This window comes from Chenopodium album, chromosome 19 (assembly GCF_948465745.1).
Source record: "Chenopodium album chromosome 19, dcCheAlbu1.1, whole genome shotgun sequence".
NCBI classification, from domain to species: Eukaryota; Viridiplantae; Streptophyta; class Magnoliopsida; order Caryophyllales; family Amaranthaceae; genus Chenopodium; species Chenopodium album.
The window spans coordinates 11,763,451-11,781,755 of record NC_137852.1 but is presented as its reverse complement, the minus strand read 5'-3'; the positions used below and the strand labels follow the sequence as shown (position 1 = coordinate 11,781,755).

General features: G+C 35.1%; 1 protein-coding gene across 1 annotated transcript; it reads right to left on the bottom strand.

Moving 5' to 3' along the window:
* Window positions 1-10,094: 10,094 nt before the first annotated feature.
* LOC145594051 (DNA (cytosine-5)-methyltransferase 1B-like) lies at window positions 10,095-17,992 on the bottom strand. The gene is made up of 13 exons (XM_081650398.1): window positions 17,957-17,992; window positions 17,775-17,874; window positions 15,370-16,849; window positions 13,609-15,109; window positions 13,106-13,270; window positions 12,834-13,026; window positions 12,604-12,715; window positions 12,131-12,278; window positions 11,820-12,017; window positions 11,197-11,475; window positions 10,937-11,098; window positions 10,628-10,846; window positions 10,095-10,226 (listed from the first exon to the last, which is right to left on the bottom strand). Exons 1-13 carry the CDS (start codon window positions 17,990-17,992, stop codon window positions 10,095-10,097), a joined length of 4,725 nt encoding a protein of 1,574 aa, XP_081506524.1.
* Between the last annotated feature and the right edge of the window lie 313 nt (window positions 17,993-18,305).

The window sequence follows — 18,305 nt, the reverse complement described above, 5'->3', positions numbered from 1 at the left end:
GAGAAAGTAATAAAAGTACATGGGAAAACAATATTTACATGGGAAATATAACTTTGCACAAGTATTGTTGCAAATTGGAGGGAGTTTTGGTAAAAAGTTAATATTAATAGTTGTTGGAAAAAGCAAATGGGGTGAACATTTTGGGACTAAAATTTGCCCATAATGAACTATTAAAAGGGTACGGAGGTAGTATGTGCATGTAGTGTTTTACTCGTAATTACGAGTATATGAGAATTTATCCAACCATATAATAGTATAAATGAAATTCAATTATTATATGAGTGCTTTAATATGCATTAATTAATAAGGATATTACTGGTTTACTCAGATAATTTAACATTTATTGTAACATACGGAGTAACTAACACTAATAATGGATTTATTAAGGTTAAATTATTGTAAGTAGGGTTGGATTATACGAGTATGAAATTGAAGGTGATTATTTGACTTGATTTTGTTGTGGAATGATGTTTGCTTGTTTTGTTTGCACCAAAAAAAAATGTTTGCTTGTTTTATGCAAATAATGATAAAATATTACTAATAGCACATCTTTTGAGGATTTTTGAAGTATTAAACACAAAGGCCTAATTTGACTGGGTGGGAGAAGATTTTCGTTATCCATATTTCAAAAATCAATTGATTCATCTCTTTTAAGGTACTTTTTTGTCATTTTAGAGTGACATAATTATGGATTAATGCAATTAATATTCATTGTAGTACGGAGTGTTTAATTAATTTAGAACTTTCTTTAAACAGTAATGTTTGTTAATTTTAATAATGAACTTTCAAGAATTACATTAAACAATGATGGATATTAATTTATGCATCGATAATTTTGAATAGTACGGTTTAAATCCATGAGAAACAAAAAAAAATTATTTTAAAGTGACATCTCAGAACTCACCATCTAAGGTCCTACTCTTTTTAGCTTCTGGGCAGAGCAGAGCAGAATAGGGGTCAGTAGATTAGAGCAGATTAAATTTTAGCATAGCAGATTTCAGGAGAGCCGAGCTGAGCAGAGCAGATTATTAATGTTGTTGTTGTTGTTATTATTATTATTATTTTCTCAATAACTATTATTATTATTATTTTATTATTATTATATTAAGTGCATATACAATTGATTTAGGTGAGTGAAAACATAAATATATGTTTACCATATTTAACATATGTTATTAATAGTAGAAAGATAAAAGACAACGGTTTACTTATATTTATTTCACAAAAAAAATTTAAAATAAAATGATTTAATGAGTAATAATGATTTTACTTATCAATTTGTCTTAATAATATATTTTTAACCCTAAAAATAATAATGATATACAAAGTACTACTTGAAAACAACCTCTTTTTTTTAATTCTTAAATGGAAAGATTTGAAAAATAATTCAACTCAATGAACTAACAATCAATATCCACATAAAATGTTTCTACACATTGTGATTCTAATATCAAATGTTTATAAAAGAAATTGATATTAATTGTTATTATTATTATTTATTTATTTTGAAAGTTTTGTTATAATTATTAGAAATTATTAATTAATAATATTATTAAATATTAATTCTTACTAGTTTGAATTATTAAATATTATTTGATAATTATTATTATTAATTACTGTTATGATTAATAAATATTAATTGTTATTAAAATTATTTTTAATATTAATAATTATTATAATTATTCAAAATAATAAATTATTATCATCAATACAATATTAATTATTATTATTATTATTGAATATTAATTATTATTATTATTATTGTTATTATTAATTATTATTTGAAAATAGAGCAGAGTAGAGCAGATTTCTTTTGAGCAGAGCAAATTTGATTTGAGCAAAGCAGATTTCTTTTGAGCTGAGCAGATTTGAGCAGAGTAGAGCAGAGCAGCACAGCTCTAAAGAACGGGGCCTAACTCTCACCAAACCAAAATATTTCCTCCCCTCCCTCCCTCCCATGGCATGCTGATCAACCCACTTGGTCTCGTCACTTTGCGGCGATAAGTCGAACGGGTAATCAAAAGACACTCTGGTAGCAAAACATATAGATTGGGTCCATACTACCCTCTTAGAGAAAAGTTTTTGCTAATCGTCGAAACATTTTTGGTCGAAAATCTTAAAAGTAGTGGTGGTAATTTCCATAGCTAGTGGTCATATAGTGGGGAGGACTTTGGTTTGGTGATGCTAGCAATCGTCTATCGTGTTGATGGTGGCCTAGTGGAGTAGCTAGGGTTAAAAGGGTGGGGGAGGCATGACTAACGGTTTTACGTGGAGGGGTTTTTAAGGTTTTTTGGGGTTGGGGGAAGTTTTCCAGGGGAGGGGGAGCTTTGCGATGGAGGGGAGCGGCGGCGAGGGGCGGGGGAGGTGGGGAAGAGTGGCGATGCGTTGGCTGGATTTTTCGGCAGTGTGGGTAGGTAGGAGGGTGGTGGTATAGTGGTGGCTAAAGAAAGGGAATGGAAAAGTCTAGGGGTTAGGGAATCAATGTACGATAGAATGAGTGAACTCAAAAATAAAATTGGGTAAAGGGAATGACAAAAAGTGATAAATTAGACAACAATAAAGGGAATAGGGCTTGTCCACTCCTTTTCTCTGTAATTATTTACCCCAACCAAACTGTCCCTAAGAGTAATTTATACGGTTCTTTTATTTTGTGAATAGTATCAATATTCCAAGTGAGAAGAATTTTTTGGAACGAAGGGAGTAATAAACAAATAGTTGACCAAGAAACTAAACATGTCGATAACAGATCAATTCAAGCTAAATCTGATCAGCTTAAGGTCTAAAAAGCTCTTATAAGATCATTTTAGATACTCCTCCCGTGTTTTAAAAAATATCATCAATATCAATATAAATAAATATATATTATAAAAACTCATGGCAAGACATGCTATTTTGCCATGTGTCACCTATTTTGCCATTTAACATATGACGTGATGCCACATCATCATAAATATCTATATCTATACTTAGTATTTAAAAACACAAACCACACATTACTCATATGCCACATGTCAACACAAATCACTCATATGTCACATACCACCTTCTTTATCAAAAAATAAAGTTCATGTCTTTATGCATTCTGTAGCTTGCAAATTTAAGTAAGGAAATTAAGTGTTTCAACTACACCAAAATAAATTCAGTCTTATGACTCTTATCATCTCCTAAACTTAAAATAAAGTAATAGTAAAAAAAAAAAAAGTTGAGCTAATTAGTCCACATTATATAAACATATATATAAAGTACAATAAAACAATGCTGACTCATATAACACAAATAAGCAACACATTACAAGAAAAATATTTTAAGTAATAACCCGTGCATGGAACGGGCCTGAAGGCTAGTATATTATAAAAACTCATGGCAAGACATGCTATTTTGCCATGTGTCACCTATTTTGCCATTTAACATATGACGTGATGCCACATCATCATACCAATCCATTATTGTTTCCATGCATTAACCTCCATGTATTAATGTTTAGTTTAATTGAAAAACTCTTTATATACATAACACCCTTTTTAAATTTCACTCGAAATGCAACTCCTTAGTAATTTCACAACAATGAAATTTGTAAGAAATTAAACACTACTCAATTTTTTATCTTTTTCCTTTTTTTTTCCACAACGGATTTGATTTATCATTATTTAACTTATGCAAAAAATCTAATATATATATTTATAAAGGGGAGTTTTTTCCCGAGATTTTAGAGCGCCACGTAGGATTTATACTTTTTAAAAATTATTAGAGCGCCAAATAGGATTAATATTTTTAAAACGCTACAATACGATTATGCCACCTAAGATTAGTTAACGTGCCACGTAGGATTATAAATTATAATTACATCCAATAAATAATTCAAGTACCACATAAGCATAATTGACCAATGAGATTTTAATAGTTACATTAATTAAATACGAAATATTATCTTTTGAGATTAGGAATTTTATCTAATATTTTAAAACAAATACGGAGAAAATGATATATTACGTACAACTAATAAAATAACAAATGTAATCACATAAATATGAAAAATATTTTTTTTTTTTTAAAAAAATAATAGATCGACCCGTGCATCGTACGGGCTTCATCTAGTTATTCTTATAGTTAAACCATCTCATACAAACAACAAACTACTTAAACTATCATCTTTGAAAAAAAAAAGATCCACTACTTAAGCTCTGAGTGACAAACAAGCCAAAAATATATATTTCAATTAAAGTAATAAATTTACAATGATCCGGGGCATCGCCCCGGCCAATAACTAGTTTTTTCTAGCAAATCCGGCCGTGTTATTTAAGTCAATTAAATTGCCTAAAATTATGTGTCAGTCAAACTATAAAACTTATTAAAACAAGGAAGGAGTATGCAATTTGAACCAGCAAATTATGTTCAATCAATAATCATGAAACCAAACTATCCCAAAGCTACTACAAAGTACTAAATTAAGTCAAGACCTTGAAATTAAACTAAGGGCCTGTTCTCATTGACTGAACTGAACTGAACTGAATATTTTATAAGAGAAGGAAATTAGGAGCTGAACTGAACTGAACCGAGCTGAACTGAATTGAGCTGAACTGAACTAAACTGAACCTAACTCAGCTGAACTGAACTGAATTTCAACGTAGGAGAACAGACCCTAAGAGTCACTACTCACTACTCCCTCCGTTCTTTAATTCTTTTCTAATTGTAACGTTTGATATTTTACACTATTCACGCACAATCCTTAATATTGTAGTTAAAACTACGGAGGAAGTAATAATTTTTAACCACGCCAACCTCAAAACCAATCCGACTTTACCCAAACGGAACCATACCGAAAGGGAAAAGGTTCGATCACAAGTCATTCGGACGGGTTAACCCATGAATCCATGATGATCTTTGAGCACAACAACAACAACTGGGCCTATTCTCAGCAACAAATCCATCATCAAATCTCAGCACTACTGAACTCTGCAATAGCAGGTCTTCTTCAACTCCAGAAGTGGTGAAACATTTGAGGAGAGAGAAAGAACGAACGAAAAAGAGAAGAAAAATGGGGGGAGGTATGGAAGCATCGAAGAACAAATTCATTGAAGAATGGGGTTCTGCTAGAGAAAATCTTGAGCACAATTTCCGATGGACTCGTCGTAATTTTGCTCTCATTGGTATCTTCGGGATTGCTCTTCCTGTTTTGGTTTACAAGGGCATCGTCCGAGAATTCGTAACTCCTCTTTCTCTCTCTTATTTAATGGATTTTGATTTGTTGATTGATGTTTTTCTGAATTTGTCATTTGATTTGTTGCAATTTGATTTTGTTTGCGTATTTATGGTATTAGGGTTTTGGGATCTTTCGAAATGTGGGTCAAATTCGAATCTAGGGATTGAAATGAATTGGGTTTGATTTGATCAGTTTTTGAATATAAATGTTGAAGTTTGCTGTTTGTCTGATTCGTTGAGCTTGTGTTGCTCAATTACTCTATGTAATTTGAGAAGGGAATCGTGGATTTTTCAAGAAATGGCTTTAGGATTCGTGGATTATGGAGAATAAGTTTTGTGATTCGAAGAGAAAGTGTACATGTTGCTGGAGTTTGGTTTGGATTAGTGTTTGATTTGCAGGTGGAATAGGGAATTAAATGGTTTCTGATGTTTGTAGTTTGTACCAATGGTAGTTGTTAGTCGGGGTTGTTTCGTTGGGCTTCTAATCAACAAAAGAAGATCAGCCGACTATGTTAGCGTTTTTTCCGTAGAGGGTTTGTGTACATGTTGGAGTGATTTCAGTTATATAACTTATATTTACTTGGGAGGTGGAAAGGGGAATTAAATGGCACCTTATTTCTGTTTCGATTCAGGTTGTTAATCGAGGTTGGCTAGTCTTGATTGAATTGCCAGAATATATTGAATCGAATGCGTTTTACTTGGTGATTCAAGTTTTTGGGTTTAAGTAGTTGCTAGAATTCCAGGAATTCTTAAAAGAGTATGACTAGGTTCTGTTTGATTGGCTAGACATCAAATTTTTTAGGAAAATTGGTTCTAAAATTCTTCTATCTGATTTGGGTTGGAGTAGGAAATTTTAAACTGGGCAAAAACTTTTTTCAAGGGAGTAAAATCGCCCTGCTCTTAAAGCTAACTATGGTACTATATGCAGCCTTCTTCTGTTAACCTTTTGATCCTAACACCTTTGCTTTTTTTCTGCATGAGCTTCTGAGAAAAACTTCCTTCTACCTCTATATGGGTTTATAAAAAACTCGATTTAGCCTTTTATGCTCTTGCGCATCTAACTTCAAAAGCATTGGCTGTATATTGCTGATCTGTATCATTGAACCTAGGTTCATTCACCTTTGGATCTTCACTAATGGATAAGGTTTTAAATGTTATATTTGTACTGAATAGTTTGGATTTGTTGAGTTACGTGGTTGTTTAAAGGAAGTTAACAGTGGTTGTGTCCATTTAAGATGGAAGTGGAGATGAGAAATGAGAGAGGGGTTTAATACAATTGGTTCTCTCTACAACGAATAGTGGCTTTGAAAAGTTACATCACAATATCTAATAGAACTACCAAACGACCACTAAAGTTTTTAGTGCTTTATATTATATAGTTTCTATTCAGCATTCCCTTGGTTAGGTGCAACTTTCATTAATCCCAAGATATAATCCTTTGCTTAGTACCATAGTACACCATGTCTCAGATAACTAGGGGCTGGGAAAGGGGTATTTAGTTAGATGAAATTCGTTCTGACCCTAGGCTGCTTTTAAATTTACAGGGTTAATCCTCTTATCTAAGACACTTGTAAATGTATAATCTTAAAATGTCTAGTCTTGTTTGTGAGTTTGTGACACACCCATTCTGTTCCTTTTACTGGTAAAAAGTGTGCTCATATCTAAGAGACTTTCTTCTTCCACTTTATCCTAAGAAGGCATTAAATATATGTTATATATCCAGTTAGCAACATGTGTCAGCTCAATGCTTTTTGATTTGTAAGATTCTCATTGTGTTTTTGGACATTGGAAATTTGGAATGTCTTACTGAAACTCTTGAATTACCTTGCTGTACATGGCTTATAATTTGCCTCAAACTTATATGGATATGTGGGTATGTTCCTCGAAGCATAACAAGGAAATGTAAAGCCTTTAAATGTCAGTGTCACTAGTCTGACATTGTGAAGTATGGGTACAGGTCCAAGTATTAGACTTATTGGAGCTTAAGTCTATTGTTATATATCCCTGTTCATAAAAGGCTTTTGCACTCAAATGGGCTTGATCGTTTGAACAATTACTTTATGAATTATGATAGCCTACTAAAGCTTCCTCTATATGACTGGAAATAACATAAACTGGTGGTTCTTTAATGGCAAGGGCAGGACCTGGTAGCTTTAAGGTTTTAGACTTTTAGTAGACATCATGATGCAGACATGAAAGGGGTATTCTATAGTCTGTGACTTAAATGCTCCTGACTTAAGTGCTTTGAGGCTTGGGTTGGAGTTATACTGGTAAAAAGGGGATGGGTGTAAGTCATCTAGGCGTATTATCGGATTTGATTCGTTAAGTGGCCGAGATTCAAGGCCTTGTTCGGAGGAATTACTTTAACTTCACTGATATTTCAATGTGTTAGATGATTGGTTTTAAGGTGCAGGACACAAATCTGAAATTAATACTTCGTATATTGGCTAGGAAAAGGTAATGGGAAAGTGTTGTTTTGTGTGCCTGAATTACTTGTAGTTTCTTTCAATGCTGGCAATTATTCTTGCTATTTTTTCCATGGGGGTCTGTGTCGCAGGAATGTAAAGCTTTTGCCTTTTTGACCTATGTTGAGTAGGATGTCTTTATTTATTAATATATTTTTTTTTATCCAAAATTTAAAGAAATGGTAACATGTAAAATATAATAATTAAAAGTACTTCGAGCATTTTCACGAACTTTTCAAGTTGAGCAAAGTTTTCGAGCTGAGCTCCAATAGTTCACTAGCCAGCTAGGCTCATGAACACCCTTAGCCTTCAAGCAGATAGTGTTGGATATCATCAAAGAAAATGATGTTTTATTGAATTTTAGTTGTTGTTCTATGTGCATTTCTTGAGTAATCATATGTTGGGAACTCCACATAGTGTAATCTAATTTAAGTTAACATTTGGTAAATCACCAGTTGCTACCAGCCTACCATAGTACACCATGTCTGAGCAGAATACTAGTTATCTGAGTATTTCCAAAAAGAAATTGTTTGTATTTATTTGTATTAGGTGGATGAAGATTCGCACGGAGTAGCATTGTTTGATTACCATTTCTTGACTGTGTTAATTATGATTGTGCAGCACATGCAAGACGAGGATGCTGGGAGACCATACAGGAAATTCATATGAGTATTGCTGGTATCTTGTGTAATAATGGTGTTTAAACACATACATAAAACAAGGTTTTGTTAGGCACCAGGACAATTGCTTTTCAACATTGGCCATTTCTGTCTCTTGTTTTTCCTTGTAGATTTATATTCATTTGCTTTGAACTGAATCCTGATCATCGTTGAAGATCCTGAAGGTTTTGTTGCTATTCTAATTACTCCTGCAATGAAGCGTGTATTTTTGCTCCCCATTTGCAAATACGCCTCGTCGCCTCCTTCCCTTTTTGCTTAACTTTGCCCATGAATTTAGGAAGTGAAAAGGTACTGTGATAAATTGGAAGGATAAGTGTGATACCTAACTCATAAAAGTAGAGAAGATTTACCAAAATATAAATGGTGCAAGTTGTGACACCCCAAAAAGGTGAGGGCAAGTAAATTGGGACAAAGGCCCCAAATTTATTATTCACAAAATGCATGAGATTAAGTTTGTAGTTTTTCATCTTGGATCATCTGAAAAGATGTTATATTTACCACTGCAAATGTGTTGTAAGATGTACATGAATTTCACTGCATGTTCGTTGTAGGATCCTCATGATATCGGGATTTTGGCTGTTAAAGACTTCCAATTGTCTTCTGCAAATGTCTCTGTAGTCATTTGAAAAAGAAGTAATCCTACCTTTCTGTAGTCAACAAAACTAGAGTAATCACTCCTACGTTGCCTCTAAATATACACAACCTCTGGCTCTTTGATGCAAAACACCCCCAATTTTAATTCTATGAGTGATTGAGCCCAACTTTCAATCAACTCTAGGGAATTTAAGATTAGCCTTACCCATTAGCAAGCTGTATTCAGAGGGTGCTTAGAAATGCACAATTAACCCGTCTTAAACAAGTTTTCAAGAGATTTTACCCATTAGCAGTGGGATTGTTGTATGCTGCTGCTACTGCTGCTGCTAGGTATACAAAAGAACAAATTCAATCCAGAACTGAACCAAACACGGTATTAGGGATTATTGACCCCATTTCATAGTATTCAACTTGTCTATGTGGTCAGTAATTTAATCTTTAGGTTTTATACCAGAGCTTTCCTATCTAAATAGCGTATAGTACCGTGTCACACTATATATGATCTGGCTGACTGGCAGTTAACTTGCCTGAGCTCAACAACCCTCTTTTGTACTTTTATCCTTGTCCTTGTTTCTTAGATTTGGCTCCATAGTACTTGAAACCTGATGCTCATTGTATTGCAGATTGTCTGAGGCTAATGTAAATACTAGTACTTTCCTACTGCAACACTAACTAAAAGATTTTATAAATTACCTTGTCTTCTCCTATCTTGAAGAGAAGCAAGGCTCAACTGTATCAACTAAGAGGCGAAAAATAATCCAATCTATACACACTAAAAGACATGATGGATCAAATGTTCTAAAATACCTTAACTTCTCAAGGCCAAGCTCTCAAATAAGCTTTCAAAGAACGTTTTAAAGTGATGAAAAAAAAAATGGTTCATACAGTATCCTTCAAAAATACAGGTCTGACACTCACAATATGTTGAAAGGTTCAGTTTAAAATTGAAAGCTTCAATAAGTTTTGAGTTTTTTTCACTGTGATTCATAAATAGGCAACAGCCTCCAATGAGGAGAATAGTTTGCTGTGCAAAAAATGTACATCTTAAAATCTCATGTGAAAATTTCACTACAAAAAAAGGTAAAACAATCCTCAATTCCTCATCATCTGGCAAAAGAAGTGACTTATCATATGAATGTCAGAATATGATGTTTTGTTAAGCAGATCGTTCGATCACCTCTTTAAGCTTCCTTCCTAGTGCAAATGCCAAAGGTGGTGGAACTGCATTACCAATTTGCCTGTACCTATGTTGAATATTGCCAGCAAGTTTATAGCCGTCTGGGAAGCCCTGAAGGCACAAACAACAAAAGTTCAGCAAGGAAATCATTTCAGAACCTTTTGCAGATCTTGACCGAGTTTGAAAACTTATGGTTTGTACCTAGAACTATGGTCTGTACTGGCCATGTAATGGGTACTGAAGCCAGAAAAAAGTGTGTACTAAACGTATGAACTAACTCGTATCAGTGGCTCCAACAAATGAACATTCTATAGTTTGCTTGACTAGTAACAAGTAGTTCTACAGCTTTAAGCAAGCAAAAGTTTCCAGAGTTGTATATGATGAATAGCACTAATTTTTAATAACCAAGAACATGATTTGTGACTATTTGCTGTTCCAATCAATTTAGCTTTGTGAACCCTTGAGCAAAAAGTTAAGCAATTAAGAATGAGGTTAGGAGGAAAATGAGGTACCTGAGATCTAGCGCATTCATGGACAGTAACAATTCTATCCTGATCTGGGTGAAAGCACATCCCAACCTTACCCATGGGTTGAGGGTCAGTTATAGATGTAGGAAAATTTCCTTCCCAATCCAACCTCCCAAACAACCCCTTCCATTGATTATGCCTTTCAGCAGTGTTTGGCAGGCACCAAGGAACCATATCAACCATCTGTCCTGTAGACAAGCGAACCTGCAACAGAGAATGATATCACAAGTGAACAGAGTTTTTATTAATTCCCTTTGTCTCTTGATAATGACAACATTTCTAAGGTAAACTTACCTTCTCTTCTGGTAAGTCGCGCCAATCAGCACCAGGGCGTTTTGGGATTCTTTGACAACGAATCAAATTTAGCTCATTCATTTCTTTTGTTATATGATCAGTTAAAGCCATAGTATATCCTCGTATCATCTTTTGATACCAAGACACTGAATCATTTTTGTACTGTGAATCATAAAGATCAGTATAAGCAAGCAATGAAAAGCAACCAAAAATTAGAAAGTTGTAAAAGGTAAATGTAAACCCAATGCAAAAAATTTCACCTCCATAGGTGTTATGGAAGCCCCATTTTTGACATCAGGAAGATCACCTATCGTATCTCTGACAGTAATAGAGCGGAAAGGGGCACCAGATGCTGTGCTTCGCACAGCAGCATATTGGCGATTGCTGTCCAATGAGACCTTCAGTTCAGAACCAGCAAAAACATGCATTGGCTCAGGCCATTCAGGCAAGATCTCTTGGGGAGATGCAGCCCATATGAATGCTCGTTTACGAGATTGAGAAACTCCAAAAGCACCAGCCTCCAAAATGCCAAACCTCACCTACATAAAGGCCATTTCAGAAGGTTCAGAGACATATCTACCTCTGTCCACAATAAATTTATACCATGTCCTAAGACTCTTAACCTCTCATAATTTAAGTATGAGTTGTATGATATGATTTTAAAGATAACTATTTACTACAAATTATAGTTATGCATCTATTTTCACTTGATTTGTAAGCATGTATTAGGATATTCAATCATAAATCACTAATTCATTACTACTAATTATTAAGAAACACAGTACTTATTTCCGTACATCATAAAATTGTCTATTACATACAGAAAAGGGGAGTGTTGTTTTAAGCTTGTCAAAATTACTCAAACTGAAATAGAAAAGCCTACCTGATATCCCATCTCAAGAAGTGAAGCTATTGTCAATCGAAATGTTTGGCCCTTGTTGAATGAGATAAAGTTCCTTACATTCTCCAAAAGGAAATATTTAGGGCGAAAGTAGTCAACAAATGACAAGAAGGCCAAGATCATTTCACATTGAACCTTACTCCATGCACCTTTATTGAACCTGTTCATCCCTGAAAACCCCTGCAGAAGAAGAAAATAAAAGTATACAGAACTGAATTGTTTATACATTTGTTACGAGTGTCATTGGCAAATGTATCTTCAATGAGAGAAAACCGAGAGCACTTCACATCTACCTGACATGGTGGCCCTCCATTAATAAAATCCACCTGTCCTGGCCGAGGCAACTTTCTGATAATGTCGTCATCAAGCTTTTCAGCCAACTCAGAAGTTTCAGGATCAGTAATGCAGTCATCTTCATCTCCACAAGTAGACATGATTGCCCTGCACAAGTCTCGTTAACAAGATGCCAAAACTTTTACTACCTTCTTGTATCAGTTGTCCAAACCTCTCATAATAAGATATGATTTTTAGATTATATGAAGATCATGAGTTCATACTATGCTTTCCCATACTTGGTTTAAGAAAATATAAAGCATTACAGATTTTGGACATTAGACTATGAATTCTGGACAAAGGAGTACATCATATAAAACGAGATGAAAAATTAAGGAGCCTGAACACAACATAATAGTGGTATGAAATTCTTCATAAACACACCCAATGAAGATAAAGTGAAAGGGCTGCAGAACAAGAAAAATGTTCTGACCTGAGGATCACATTGCAGTTATTAATGAACACAACACTTTCAGGATGATTAAGATTAAAAGCTTGTCCTGCAGGCTCTTCATACTCGATTGCCCATTTGGTCAGTGACACACCTACAGTTACCGGAAAACAGGTCATCTATGGTGATCTTTTTACATATATAAAAAGAAACAGATGACCACCAAAATGGTTTCTCTCCCTCAAACTCCCTTACAATATGATCAGAATTACCTGATTGCTGCAGACCTTCTGACAAGCCTCCACAACCGGCAAAAATGTCTAGAGTGGCAAGCTTATCCTTTAGCGATTCCTCTTGGACAGTACCTTCAGTTTCTCCCTCCTTAATCTTGCCTTTGTTCTTTCTAGATGCAGAATCATCAAAAAGTTTTTCATTCGACGAACTCAGCTTGAGAGAGCTTGGTAGCTGTATCAGAATTCCAATATAAGTAGTTTAAAAGATACAATAACTGTAATGACATTGCAGGACACAGAAAGGAAACTACCTTTTTTAATGACCCACTATCCGGATCATAAAGATGCTCACAAAAGAAGACGTGCTCATGGATAAAGGAATAGCTTGAAGATAGGAAGTCATTCTTCTTCTTTACGTCACACTTGCCTTGAATAGCAGTTAAGGTCAAGACATGCACTTTCTCGCTGTAATAAACCTGAAAGTATCATAGGAGCATGTGACTGTGAGCAACAATCACACCAAAACTGTGCATAGTAACTTACAAGCCTTGAATTTATCATTTATGTACATAGTCATAGTTAAGAGAACGATATGCACGCAATTCCCATACAAATATTAGCTAAGGAAGCTTAAAACCATGTTAACAGTATTCTAAAATAGTCCCTTGTTCTATCCAGTTATCTCATTAGATCTTTTTGATAGAAACATTTTTGTGATTAGAAAAAAGAATTAATCGGATCTTCACTAAACACTCGTAAATGGATGTCATGTAGAATTAAAAGACACTGAAAGCATAGAAATTTTCATTTTTACCTCACATATATGAGAACGGTATGCTTTTTCCTCAGAGATGTCATCTGGTCTAAAGAATCTCCGAGCTTTGATTTTCGCAGATTGAGGAGTAACCTGTCGTGAACCCTTAGGCATATCAATCCCCAAGAGCTGAAAAATGATGTATGGCTTCAAGCCAACATTTCTTCCACCTTTAAATTTTTCGCTTTCCTTCTCATCTTCAAATTGACACGGAGCAACATAAACAAAGTCCAGAAGATTGTACTCAGTTCCCAAATACATAAATCCAGTGTTGGAAGAGTTAATTTTGAGCATGTTATTCTCCTTCTCCGTTTTCTTAGTTTTGCAAGCATGACATATTCCGTTACCAATACCCATAGCATCACTTGGAAGTGCAAAGAATGCACCATTCTCAGGGCAGTAAAAACTTCTTACATAGTATTCAATTGGTAATCCTTTGCTTTTCCTCTCATCTGCTCTTGCACGATCCATCTTTTCACCGTCAGAATTACTTTTACGATGCTGATAACCCCATGGCAATGACCGAATCTCAACCACAACACTTTCTTTAACTTCCTTCAAATCAAAGTCCAGGCAGTTATTTGTTAGGAACACTTCTCTTTCATTAGCAACATTGCCTAGAACCGTCTGAAATCCTCTTAGCATAAGTCGGCCATGAGCCATTTTTCTCCCATCTGACTTTTCATACATGTATTCCACAAAATAAATAGGAAGAATATCTTCAGAATCAGTTGTTTCAACAATGACACAGCCCCCTACAACCACGAAACCTCCAAGAACATCAGCTTTTTTGTACAGTGCCTCATTAGCAGAAGTGTTTTGTGTTGACTCATCTACCCACTTAACATCCTGTGCCGAACATTGTACCTTAACTCTCCTCACATTTTGATGAGATTTAACAGTCTCCATCACTGGAATATCATCGTCTTGCTCTTCAAATTCTTCTTCAGCATCTTCGTCTTGCTCCTCCAGAGGTTCTTCTTTAGAATCAGACACAAATGTATTCTTCGAGTCCTCAGGAGAGTAATTAGAGTAAAATTCACCCCAAATTCTATTGATCAGCCTAGTTGTCGTAGCTGGAAGCAGCTGCTTTTTCTTAATAGGAACCATTGCTGCTCTCGGATTCAAATTGATTCCTTTGTTTGTCACCGCCTTTTTCTTCACTAAACATTTCGTATGATGCCTTTCTTCCATTTTAGCTTGAAGTCCGGAAACAAAAGGAGACCTCCTGATATTATTGTCAGGATACTCTGCAAACTGCTGTAGTATTATCTGTCCATGAACTACCACATATCTCTCAACAGCACTTGGATTTGAAGATATAAAAGCCGGGTGACACTTCTCAAATTCTGAAAGCCTTTTTATCACCTCTTTAACAGAAAATCGTGCCACACGACTCTGCTCCTTCAACAAAGTAATGATGCTGATAGAAAGCCTTGCTGTTCTCAAAACTGTTTCATACCACGGGGCGTACTGCTTGGAGGGCTTACCAAGCCTGTACCTGCATTGAGGAATCAAGCACACTTTTGTTCAAATACTAATGGACTAATATACTTAAAACAATAAAACATACTTCCTCCGTTTCTATTTAGTTGACACGTTCAATTTAGGCACACATATTAAGGAAAGGAGAGAATGATAAAGTAAGTGGGGTACACTAGTAAACGCAAGGTGTAAAATTTACCCAAAAAGGAAGCGTGTCAATTAAATATATGTAAACTAAAAAGAACACAAAATCAGATAGCAGAAGAGACACATTACCAGGCCAAATCAGTTCTGATTGATATAAAGACCATAGAAGCTCCAAATTCAATCATCCACTCCTTTATTTCACTCAAATAAACAGGAATTCCATCTACATTCTCGAGTTCAGTAGAAGTGGAAGATTGGATAGAATCATCATCATAACAAAATCCACTCCCTGTGTCTTCTGTCATAACCCCAGACCCGAAAATTGCAAAATCAACCTCACCACAAGGTTTCATGGGCAGAAGTTCTAAAGACACCAATCTGGAATCAGAGTTATAAAGTGACCAATTATGAAGCATGTTTTTAGGAAGCTGATCAGCATCATACATACACACATCGTCGAAGATAGTGTACTCATCAGTTTCATCACTTGTTGGTTTGTAGTATGCTGGAAGTGGATAGTCAGCCGCAATCTCATCTTCATTCATCATAATATAGTACTTACTTGAGCTACGTTCACGCCTTCCCTTTCTCTGATTCATGGACCGCCAATCCTCTTCATCTTGCAATAGTCTAGCCAGCTTTGCATCCTCATCTTCTTCAGCCACAACTTTGTGCAAGTTCAAACTATCTGCCTGATCTGCATCTCCAATTTTTATAGACAAAGCTCGATTTTCTGGTAAACACGCCGTATTCTTTTTGCTCTCCTCCTGAAGGGCAATAAGTACAGGCAAACCACTGAATTTCTGATAACTGTCCTTGCTCATTGTATCCAACCCGATAAGCTGGTTATATATAAAATCACCCTGTGAGATGATAAATTCTTTGATGGATACCCCTGAGGAGAAACTTTTACTGCCTTTCATGGACCGAATAACTGCTGCTAGCAACTCGTGAAGACCTATATCGACATTACCTCCAGAGTACTTTGACAGTGTCCTGTAAACCTGAACACAAGCATGCGCCTTCTCAAAGAAATGACTGAATATTTTCCTGTAGTTAGTTGCTGGCTTGATACATTCATAATCAGCGATTTCAGTAGAAACCCATATCACAGGTAAACCATCTTCAAAGCCAGATATTCTCCATGATTCAATCCGACCAAAACATCTGCATCTCACACCATTTTCTTTACGTTTATCAGCAGTTGGCTTAGATGGATGAATTACACCAGTTATAAACAAGTCAGTGACTTGCAGCATCTCGACTGACTGCAGTTTTCCTCCCACATCATGAAAAGTGAAGTTTGAGAGATGTCGAGTGGATGCATTGTGTTCAGGATGGGACATATCCTGACATACTGTCAAATTAATTGCAGCTATTTCTTCATCAACAATGGGTTCTCTTTTCACATTTACCACAGAATCATCCTCATCAGGCATACAAACTGCCTTCTCCTTAAAGTCTAAACATGCTGCAGTGCGCCTTGGCATCCTCCGGCATGGCAAGGCATCCACATCGGCTGTATCATCTCTGCTTCTCTTTTTCTGTCTCCGTTTAGGAACAACTTGATCATTACTGGTTTCTGAGGAGGTGCTTCTGTTCCTGGTGTCTGAAATGAGTAAATTTTATCATAACAGACGACAACATCAACCATTCTTCAGTCTTATTACAATCATAAATACAAAATATTTTGTTCTGATAAGAGTAAAACTAAACACAATATCAAATTAGAAGTACCGAGTATAAATGACAGATTAGCTAAATTTTCATTTCTTAAACAAGTCTAATTTGAAGATTACCTCTCTAATTAGCTAAATCTTTCTGATCTACCTCGATTAACTTTCAGACAAATCAACCATTTAAATAACTCTCCATATGTGCCTTTCCTAAAAATCAATTTCAAATGCCTCCCCCGACATTTGCTGTATCAATCATCTAAAAAACTAAAAAAGCCTATAAGATATCTGTTAACCCCCAAAGCATCTGATAAAGCATGTACTCCATATTCCTTGTACTCGTATATGATATGCATGTTCATAAATCCCTTATCAGCTATTGTATGTACATTTTGAACATTGTAGTACTTTGTATGACAAAAATCCTATGACACAAAAATATTACACTACACTACATGTAATAATAATACAAGGTACAATATATGCAGTAATGACATAAGAATGACACGAGCCAGGAAGAAGGAAATAAGCACATAATAGGCACATAAATGCATAAAATATATTCCTCGCGTCTCTTAAAGAATCATGCATATATTACCAAATTTGGATGTCCAGCATTGTAGTATACATTACATTTTCACATCATCAATCTCAATATGCTACAAGCTAGTGTTTTAAATTTTGTTCAAGGAACAAAGGGAGTAACATATCAGTGTTCGATTACATCTAGGAGTTGCAAGTTCAACCGCCCCTTCACTTTACTCATGACAGAGATTAATAAGTGGGAAAAATGCTCAAACAATCATAGACTCATGAAAAAAAGTCAGACATGCACATAGACATTGTAACTTAACCTACCAGCTTCATGGAGGTTCCCATTTAATGCCTCTGATTCAGACGGATAATCACTCACTAGGTTATCTTTGATACTTAAAGTTCCCAACGACTTAGATTGTACCTGCAGGGATGACAAGCAGAGGTCATCAAGTAATGTTATGATATATAATGCATCAGAATAAGCCTGAAAATTTAAAACTTACATAAATAAAATGGTTCAAAGTGTTAAGGAATATCATTATGGGGAAATCAAGCCTATAACCTTCTATTTATGGGAATGCCACCTTCCTAATCTAGCATGAAGCACTAATAATCTAGAGCAATTTCTACAACTCTTCTGAGCTAGATTTCTTAATACTACTATGATCTATTTACTTGTACGAAAAAAGAACAAAAATGATTAGAAATCTACAAGAATTTCAGGGAAATATACAACTACATATTGATCTTGTGCATAACAAACCTCTGCTAAGCCTAATTTAGTTTCAAATTTGATCAATGATTGACACAATTCCTCCCCTCGAACATGTTCCTCTGCATAACTCTTGCTCT